Source organism: Phaenicophaeus curvirostris, chromosome 10, assembly GCF_032191515.1.
Source record: "Phaenicophaeus curvirostris isolate KB17595 chromosome 10, BPBGC_Pcur_1.0, whole genome shotgun sequence".
NCBI lineage: Eukaryota > Metazoa > Chordata > Aves > Cuculiformes > Cuculidae > Phaenicophaeus > Phaenicophaeus curvirostris.
The window spans coordinates 2,747,115-2,757,453 of record NC_091401.1 but is presented as its reverse complement, the minus strand read 5'-3'; the positions used below and the strand labels follow the sequence as shown (position 1 = coordinate 2,757,453).

The 10,339-nt window shown below is 48.6% G+C and overlaps 1 protein-coding gene across 1 annotated transcript in view; it reads left to right on the top strand.

The window, feature by feature from the left end:
• The first annotated feature begins 1,322 nt into the window (after window positions 1-1,322).
• The window catches only part of HS6ST1 (heparan sulfate 6-O-sulfotransferase 1), a 191,869-nt gene continuing 182,852 nt past the window's right edge, over window positions 1,323-10,339 (top strand). Inside the window, exon 1 of the mRNA XM_069864991.1 lies at window positions 1,323-1,889. Coding sequence (XP_069721092.1) covers window positions 1,393-1,889 — 497 coding nt within the window. The 5' untranslated portion in view covers window positions 1,323-1,392. The remainder of the gene's footprint in view (window positions 1,890-10,339) is intronic.

Genomic DNA, 10,339 nt, shown 5'->3' with positions numbered 1-10,339 from the left:
GCTCCCACCGAGGTGTGGCTGCCGCTGCACTGAGCCTCGCTGCGCCACATGACACTGGGCCAGGTCTCATCCTCCGAGTACTGGCCAGCGGAGAGGGGCACCAGACGGTGGGTTCTGAGGTTGCCTGGCCACTTTATCATAGAATCACAGAACTGTAGAATCACCAGGTTGGAAAAGACCCATTGGATCAAGTCCAAACATTCCTATCAGTCACTAAACCATGCCCCTCAGCACCTCGTCCACCCGTGCCTTAAACCCCTCCAGGGACGGTGAATCAACCCCCTCCCTGGGCAGCCTCTGCCAGGGACCAATGACCCTTTCTGTGAAAAATTTTTTCGTAATATTCAGCCTTTGTGGTGGTGAAGCCCACCTGCCTCCCACGCTGGGCTGACACACCCAGACAGGACCCTTCTTGCACCTTCCGGAGAGGACTCTGCCAGGGTGAGGTGGTTCAGCCTGGCTGTCAGCACCCCAGCCGGCCTCTGCGGGTCCTTTTTGTGCCGTTCCTTGCTACAGTACCTCATCCTGCTACCTGCTGCGCTGCAGAGGATGCTGCCATGAGCCTCTAAACCTGCCTGTTCCTGGGGCTTCCAGTGTTCTGCTTCATTTGTGAGGCTACTGAGCTGCCCTGTACATGCTTCTCATGCCTCCCTCCTCTGTGCGCCAGGAGAGAGGGAGAGCCATCCTAAACCCCCATCGAACACCCCGCGTTTCCGTCCTCTTAAGCTAAGCAGGGGTTGGGGGAGCTCAGCGCCATCCCAGAGCGACGGGTCAGTGCCCGCAGGTGGGTGTGTGCCGGGGGGTCAGTGTGGTTGCTGTATGCGGGTCAGTAGGTGCCAGGGGTCAGTGTATGCAGGGTCAGTGTGTTCAAGGGGACGGTGTGCGCGGGTCAGTGCCCGCTGAGGGGTAGGTGCGGTCAGTGCCCGCACTCACTGTGTGCTGGGGTCTCGGTGCCCGCACTCACTGTGTGCTGCGGTTTGGATTCGGCTCCCGGTGCCGGTTCCGGTTTGGGTTCGGGTTCGGGTTCGGGTTCGGGTTCGGGTTCGGGTTCGGGTTCGGGTTCGGGTTCGGGTCGGGTTCGGGTCGGGTTCGGGTTCGGGTTCGGGTCGGGTTCGGGTTCGGGAGGGGGCGGTGCCGCGCGGTGCATGCCGGGGAGCAGGGGCCGCTGGCGGCTGGGCGGGGGCGGGCTGTGCCGGGGGGCGGTTCGGGGCGGGCTGCAGCGGGGGGCGGCTCCGCTCGGCGGCCCCTCCCCGGCCCCTCCCGCCGCCCCTCCCCGCTCCCTCCCCGGTTCGCCCCCGCGGAGCCGCGGCTGCGGGCGGCCCCTGCCCGGGGCTCGGCGGGGACGCGCTCCGCCGCGGGAGATGGTGGCGCGCGAGGCGGCCGGGAAGGACCATGGTTGAGAGGACCGGCAAGTTCCTGCTGATCGTGGCCGTCTCGGTGTGCTTCATGCTCATCCTCTACCAGTACGTGGGGCCGGGGCTGAGCCTGGGCTCGCCCAGCGGCCGCTCCTACCCCGAGGAGCCGGACCTGTTCCCCACGCCCGACCCGCACTACGTGAAGAAGTACTACTTCCCCGTGCGGGAGCTGGAGCGGGAGCTCGCCTTCGACATGAAGGGCGAGGACGTGATCGTCTTCCTGCACATCCAGAAGACGGGCGGCACCACCTTCGGCCGGCACCTGGTGCAGAACGTGCGGCTCGAGGTGCCCTGCGACTGCCGGCCCGGCCAGAAGAAATGCACCTGCTACCGGCCCAACCGCAGGGAGACCTGGCTCTTCTCGCGCTTCTCCACGGGCTGGAGCTGCGGGCTGCACGCCGACTGGACCGAGCTCACCAACTGCGTGCCCGGAGTGCTGGAGCGCCGGGAGAGCGCCGCCGCCAAGGCGCCCAGGTACCCCCCCGCTGCCCCCCTGCCCCTCGGACCCGCATCCTGCCCCTCTGTATCCTCGGTCCCGCTCCCCGCCCGGCTCCCCGCTCGCAGCGGCTCCTCTCGTTGCTCCCTGGCTGCCCGGCAGCCTCCCCGGTCCCCGAGCCGCTCGCTCTGTTCCGCAGTTTAACCTGTGTGTCAGACCCCGCTCGGCTCGTCCCTCCCGACCCTCGGTCTCTCCCTGGCTCTGCCCCAGCCTGCTCGCCCTGGCGCTGGGCTGAGGAGAGGCAGGCAGCCCCTGCTCCTCACGCTTACCCCTCCTTACGCCCCATCATCTCCGGGATTGTTTTCTGCAGCCTTTCCCGTATTCCTGGCTGTTTGCCCTGCTGGGGGACCCGAGGTGAAGCCTTTTGGGGAAGGAGCTACCTTAGACGGACGAGTTCCCCCTGTCCCCGTGCCCCCTCGGACACCCCCCTCCCACACCTGCCGGGTTTCTGTCCTCTTAGCCCGTTATCTCTCTCTCCTGGTCTCTTTATAAATGATAACCTTCCAGGGAATTCTCAGTCCAAGTATTCTTGTAAAGACAGTGGCTTATATTGAGATCTCCACAGATCATCTCCTTTTAGCTGAATGTACTTTGGTGTCTTCCCTTTCGGTAGATGGGGTTTTTTATATGATCGCTGTTTTTAACACCGCACGCCCCTTCCTTGACATATCAGTGCTTTCATTACAACACTTTGTGGTCTGTTTGCCTTGAAGTTTCATTCTTAAAGGTGTCCAAGATCTTGTGCTAATATTTGCTTATGCCATATGCTTGATTTATATGCCTATTGCTAATACCGTACATAATCCCTTTAGTGAGAAGTGGCCTTCAAGAAAGTATGTTTTAGCCTCATAACTGGGGTTTTTTCCCCCTCTGTTTTTTCAAGGCGATTTTTAATCATTTTTCTTTCATTTGGAGCTGTGTGTGATTTCAGGGTTTATTGTCTCTGTCACGATTGCTGCTGCTTTCAGCCTGTTCCAGTCACCCAGACGCTGCTCAGGTTGCTGTCGTGCTGCCAAGCCCGGGAGCAGCAAACCCAAGCTCCTATCGGAAGGGCTGAGCAGGATCCCTTATTTTAGGGCTTTCCTGGGCTCCCTTATTTTATTAATAAGGCATTTGAAAACACCTCTAACTAAAATATCCTCAGCCCATCTGGTTGCTGTTGAGACTTTAGTGAAGCGTTGCGAAGAAAAAAGGCAAAAACTTCAAATCTGATTTTAAAAAGGAAAATAAATGACACGTTTTGTGAACCTTGTCTCTTGGCTAGCAAGCTGTTAACCTTATGTAAAGACCTGTGTGAACCGTTTCAGAACCCTGCGTGCTTCCCTTCGGAATGCTGGACTAAAATCTGCCGTGTGTTCAGTGTTTAACTGTCCCATCCTCCTTCGCGCTTGTTTTTTTGTAGAGGGACCTGAGAGCAGGGCACTTCAGGTTGTGAAGGAGCAATTAAATTCCTTGCTGCAACTCGTGGGAAGCTGAGAACCAGAAGCCTATCGCTTCACCTCAGATGCTCGTGAATAAGGTTTTCTTTACCCTTTGTTTGGGAACATCAGGAACTCTGTGCTTCTCTCTGCTTCTTCACAGTCTGGAGTTTTGGATGTGCAGGAAAAAGAAACAATCCTGCCCCGTTCCCTCATCCCCGCGTTTCCAGAAATAGTTCTGCTTAATGTGATCTCTTTACTCGCCTTAAAACTAAATTAGAACTTTGTTTTCAGCAGTGTAAGAACTACGATGTGCAAGTTTCGGATAATCTAAGGTTTATTGCCTTGCTCTGTTAAACGAAAACTGGAATGTACAGTCGACTGAATCCTGGGGGTGGTTTTGGTGCAACGAGCAGCTGCTGGTTATTGTACCAATGCTGTCCTAGGGTGCTTACTGCTCTGTGGGGCTGCAGTCCAGCACAGTCGGCACCTTCTCCAAGCCATTATTTGTTTCATATCTACGAAAATTGGGAACAGGAGACAGGCAGTGCTTGTTTAAAATAAAAATTTGATTGATTTTCCTTGTTAGGAAATGGGTAGTCTTGTATTGTGTTCGTTACACTAACTTTTTATCTCTACTGTGAACGCTGGATCTCTGATGCTGGAACAGGGCATGTTTCTTCATAAGGCGTATGCTAGAGATGGTACCGTTGTATAATGGAACTCAGCGATGAAAATATCTGTCTCTGCCTTTCAAAAGGGGAAAAAAATAAAAAGAAGTGGCAAACAACCATTCCAGTAGGGTTCACTCAGATTCTAATATTATTCACTCTGGAGTTTGGAGTACAGTCTTTAAATTCAGCTTTTAAAGCTAATGTACTGGCCTCCGCATTCACTGCTTAATGTGAAGTTTAAACCTTTGTTCTTCCAACTATGTGTTTATCCCCCAAAACAAAACAGCTGACTTGTGATTACAAATAAATCTGCCTTCTAGTGAATGTTGGAAAGCACGAAGGTCATTCGGTATCACCCACATGTACAAATCATGAGCTTAAAGCTGTTAACTTTGTAAGGAATGCGGTTTTATCACTGCACAGTGCCCTATTGCACCACATTCCATAACCTGTGCATGGTACTTAAATTTACAATGCAATTGCTCTTTTTATTGTTCTGCTGTTCTGTGTTAGACTTAATGATTAGAAGCCCTAGATTACCAAACACTGCATTTTTTTCCCCTTCTTTCCTTTTTCCCCTTTGCATTGATACAGTAACCCGTTAGAGATGGGTGTTTTAGCTCTAATGGCTCAGCACTCTTAAAATAAGTAACACAACAAACTGCAGGGTTTCATCCCCCTCTCACCCCCTCACTAGTGGCTTTCCCTGTTTTGTATTCAGAAGACTTCTGGGCAAGCACTTCTTGAAGCAAATGTTATGTTTTATACACAGCCAGTAAAAGAAAGAGATTGATTTGTTTGGGGCCTGTAAAACTTGGGACTCTGAGGAGCTCTGAAGCTGCCTGTGTTTATCGGATAAGTCACTTAGCTGCAGTCCTCTCCATGGCTTCAGTTGAGGGCAGATTTCAAGATTTTGGGAATGAAGGCCTGTTCATTCCTTGTACTGTTAGGCAGAAATGATTGCTGGAATAGCCTCTTATAAAAAAGCCAATAACACTAGGGCACGTGCTTTGAGTCATCGTGCTGAAATTTCAGAAAGCAGGGGCTGAGCAGTTCCTGGGAACTTCCCTTCAACTTGCCTCGCCTAAAACTACACGAGATCTCATCTCCTTGGTTGATTCTGAGAAAAAAGCCGGGCTCTTCTGTCAGCTCAGTTCTTTGATTTGACTTCCATAATTAGAGAAACCTATGAAGTGATGCCCTGGTAACTGATCTGTCTCCCCGTTAAAGGAATGAAGGAAAGCCCTGTGAGGCACTGAAAAGGTCACAGAATTATAGAATGGGTTGGAAGGGACCTTGAAGTTCCAACCCCCTTGCCATGGGCAGGGACACCTCCCGCTGGATCAGGCTGCCCAAGGCATCCAACCTGGCCTTGAACCCCTCCAGGGATGGGGCAGCCACAGCTTCCCTGGGCAGCCTGGGCCAGGGCCTCCCCACCCTCATCCTTAAGAAATTCATCCTTATGTCCAGTCTAAATCTGCTCCTTTCCAGTTTGTAGCCATTGCCCCTAGTCCTATCACCACAAGCCTTTGTGAACAGTCCCTCCCCAGCTCTCTTGTAGCCCCTGAGGTACTGGAAAGTCACTCTAAAGTCTCCTCAGAGCCTTTTCTTCTCCAGGCTGAACAACCCCAACTCTCTTGAGGTCCCTTGTAGCCTCTGGAGGAGATATGATCCAGAGCCCTTCTGGCTGCATCCTTCTGCTGTGCTCCCACCACAGGAGCAGCGCCAGGTGTTCCAAAGTTGTTCTTGCAGGAGGCATCATGCACAAGCTTGGCTCTGATGTGATGTGCTGTGGGATCAACCCAACAGATACATTACACTGAAGGAGTTCCATGTGCTTCATCTCCTACTTCTCAAAAATAACCCAAGCCCAGACAGCGTCGGCTGTGTTGCTGTCCTACCAGTTTCTTCTGTCTCATGAGGAGCATCTAAGCTGGTGTTTTCCTTGAAGACACAGGATTTACTTGGAGAGGACTTCAGGGCATGCAGCTCCTTTAAAAAGCCATTCTGTGCCAGTTGCTGTGGAGAAGCCCTGTACTCGTAGAGCGTTGGAAGGGCATCACTGGCTCTCTGCTCCCCCAGCTCAGAGCACGCTCTGCCTTCTGTTATTCTCCTCCAAGTGCAAGGTAGATGATTATTTTTATTTTTTTCTTAATGAGCCCCCTGAAGACACTGAGTCTTCATGTGCGTGTTTCCAGTCCATCATAGGAGTTGGATTTCTGAGTTCGTCTGTGGACAGTAAGAATTGACAAAAGTACTTCCTTGTGATTTTAAAAGCGTGTGCATGCTTCCAGTTCCAGTGTTCTTCCTCAAGATTTTATATGCTTTAGAAATAAAGAAAATCTAATCCACATACTTTTGTGGAAGAAATCTCTGGCAGGTTACTAAAACCTGCTGTTAAACAGCTCAGTCCAAGGTTTAGAATCTCTCTGAGAAGCTATTTAGGGCTTATGTTTTGGGTTGGGCTTTTTTTTTTTAAAAAACAATTAACAGGGCTCAGCAGTTTGTTAGTTGGATTTTTCTGAAGTGTGAACTTTCACAGCTTCCAGCCACAGATCTGTCCCTTTGCGAGGATCTGTTCTTGATGAGGTTCTTATTATATTTGTGCTTAGGAGCTGCAGAGACACGTTGTCAAGAGACCAACTGTCTGAGAATGAAAAGGCTTTGCCAATTCATTTTTATCATATTAGCACTTTTTAAAAGCCGAGGCTTATCGTTCTTGGTGGTTCTCTGTGTGCTGGGGGTTGCGAAATACCCGTTTGCTGGGAGCAGGGGGTAATTTTTTTCACTCACTAGTTCAACAGAGACTACTTTCTCTTAAGGACTGCAGGGGGAAGTAACGGTATAAATCTATTTTCAGTAGTTTGATTCTTCTCTCAAGTCCTTAGCCGGAGAATTGTTTTAAAGCCTGCTAGTTTGGTGTGGAACCATTTGCACCCAGTTATCTTCACCCATGAAGCCAGCTCTATCATTCAGAGCCAAACGATGCTGGAGGGTCAAAGAGTTTAGTGCTGAAAAATCTTTACCTTTGACACAGTGACTCTTCAAACAGCTGCCTTCAGTTTGAGGGACTGTATTTACCGGAGCTTTTGGCTAATACACCACGTTTAATTACTATTTTTTTCTCTCTTGTTGGCAAAGTAGAAGGATGTGCCCTTAGAGAAGTCCCTGCTTGAGTGCGTACTTATACTAACCTGATGGTGCAAAACTGTGCATTTGCCTGGTTTTCATTAATCTTTAAATGGAAGTTGCGTCATAACATAGTAATTTTGTTTTTCCATTTAGAAGTTTGCAAACACTTTTTACCCAGACCTCAGATTTTGCCTTTTTGCCCTCATCCTTTCCCACTCTACAAATAAGAATGTGTAAACAGAGGGCCTGTTCTCCATCACTCATTTTCATGTGTATATGTCTCTTCCACACTAACGCAATCTTGAGCAAAGCCACTGTGTGAACTTCGTGGTGCATCTTGAAAGGTGACTTAAGAAAATTGATGTGATTTAAGAAAACTGGGGTTCCTTAGTGCTGTAGGGGCTTTAGGTGACAAGTGACACGTGATGTGCCAGCGTGTGGATTGGGTGCCCCTGGCAGAACACCTGCAGCCTTACCTGGTGTGCCTGGGTTTGTGCGGGGAGGCCTCTTCCCTGCAGGAGATGGGTGAAAGTCTTCAGCTGGATACTAGCATGTGGACTGGAAGAGGTCCTATCGCCCCGTAAGAAAGCGCTGCTAGAGGAGATTATGTTATAACTTGGAGATTATTAAAATACTGCCTTCCCTCTGGGCTGTCTGTTTCTTCTGGGAGGGAGGAAGCAATTAGCCTCCTCTTGTGGGCTCTTCCTTTGTTGATTTGCAGGGTTAGACTTAATGCGTTTGCGCAGCAGTCAGTGAAGCTTTTGGCTGCCTGTTGTAGAAACTGGAGGAGTGTAACCCGGGACCTGTTTTCTAGGTGGGAACTCGGGGTATGCAGACCTGGAGGTGTTTAAGGAAACTTCTTTGTGAGGTTGTTTCATAGGTGAAATGCGTGTGCCTTATCTGAGTCGCATCCGTACGCGATGCCCACGCTTCTGGCTCTCCTCAGATTCCGAGAGGACTCCTTGCCACGTGTTTGTGACCCAGTCGTTAGCCGCAAGAGCGACAGGCAGAGTCACAGAAGAATCAGGACAGAGATGAGTCAAAGGGGTTGTGGTTGTGGTATTCTGGTTACTTTGACCTGGAAGCAAAGAGTGACTGTACAGATAGAATACACCTGCTTTTAAATTCAGTTAGGAATAACTGGCTTATTGAATGTATCGCACGCATTTAGGGTCTCCCTACTGTACATCCTGCTGTCTTTCACAAGTTGTGGCTTTTGTGCCTCTCAAAGCAGCACGGACAGTTGCCTTCAGGCAGTCAGAGAACCAAGGTCACTGCTTTGTGTCTCTTTATTTTAAACTTCCAGTTATTTGGCAGCAACTTTACCAAAAATTGCTTTAAATCAGTAATATTTTGTCATTTAATGCTTGGGCTTGTGCCAAAGTGGCATGGTCCAGCTCCACAAAACTTCTCTCTGCTCCAATACTTTCTGGAAACAGAAGCATAAACAGAGCTGAATTTTCCATTATTCACTAAAATTGTGCCTTGTCAAACAAAGATGAAGTGTGGTCTTAATTCCTAGTAATCACAATTGTGATCACTGCCGAGTGAAGGTTTTTTGGTGGATCATGCTTGGTGTGGATGGAAGGGAATGATACCTAAACATCAGAAGCAGATGTCTTCCTAAACAAAGCTGTGAGTGATTGTTTAAAGAGTATATGAAGCAGAGGAGGAGCACAGAGCTGAAGTAGTCCAAAATAAGTTCTTTTGTTTCTGAAGTGGTCGTTGACCTTAAAAGCAAAACAAAAAAATCTATAAGTTTGCTAAAGGAATTAAAGTAGAATTGATGAGGAAAACATAGCCAATAGCATAGGCTCGAGGTGAGACAGTTTCTGTAGTCACTGTTTGATATATTTTTGTTCACCCTTCTATTTCTGTAACAGAGTACTCTGCTGAAAATCCAGTCTAAGAATCTCTCTAGAGAGTCCTTGGGAGATTATTGCCACAAAGAGCCTTGAACGCCTCTGTTCTGTGCCATGTCAAGTTTCAGATCTGAAGAGGATGCTTCAGCTAGGTTTGTGTGTCGCTGCAAAAGGAGGAGCTGTTTCCCAGAGCATGGCTACTGGAGCCTGAGGTATCTCACGACTGGAAAAAGTGTTTTCAGGAAAGGCCCATGCAGAGAGAGGTCGCCAAACGAAAAGTACATCATGTACTTAACAGGGTTTAGTAGTTTCTGCTTGTGTTGGATGGCACACACCCATTCTCATTGCTGTGCTTAGCCTCAGAAGTACGATATACCGTACAGAATGCTGCTTCATCCCTGCACACTGCTGAGTTGAGCTAAGGATATGAAATATTCTGGGGCATCTCTGTTCCAAATGATTAAGAAATTCCTGTTGTCCGCATCTAATTGTAATGCGAAGTTCTTAGCAGTACAAGTTATACAGCTTTCACTTGGATACCTCAAAGCCTCTTACAAATCATGCAGTAAATAGCAGCTGGTGTTACATTCATTCACAACCTAAAACAACTCTTAACTGGTCTGTCTGAAAGCTGGCTGTGGCCGTAAATCTCAAACTTAGATGTAAATGCACAGAGCTTTCCTGCCCAGTAACTTAATCACTTTTAGAAGCAACTGGTTCCTTAAGCACGTTATTACCATTTTGATCAGTACTTCCCTTGCTTCCACCCTGCTAGTGGTAAATTCTACGTAATAGCTCACCTATGTTTTTATAGAGGAAATATTTCACAATTTCCTGCCAATTTAAACAAGAAAACAGTGATTTGCAATTAATTTTTTATGGTCTGACTCTGTGTTTTGCTTCGTAACTAATCTCCAGCCTATTAAGCTGAGATTCTTTGATTATATACTTCACCACAGGCTGAAATATTATCATTCTTTTATGGAGCTCTTCTATATGAGGGGGGAGACCTTTGAGCTTCCTGAGCCATCTTTGCATTTTTTTGCTTTTTAAAATATACCAGAGTTCCTTTGTGGTTAATGTTAATCTTGAAGTAGGCAAGTGAAGGTTTTCTGGCCAAACAAGCATTGCTTAGAGTTTCAGAATGCCTGGTGACTTTTCATTGTCTGATTTCAGATGTGTTGAAAGGGGCCTGGCTTCTGGACAAGTGCTAAAGAAGTTAAAGTGCCTTAAAATTCCTTCCATGTATTTGACTTAGTCTACATTTTAGCCTTAGTTCTTGTGTTAATTAGACATGCACATGGATAAGATACTTGATTACAGGGAAATAGCAACTTTTGAA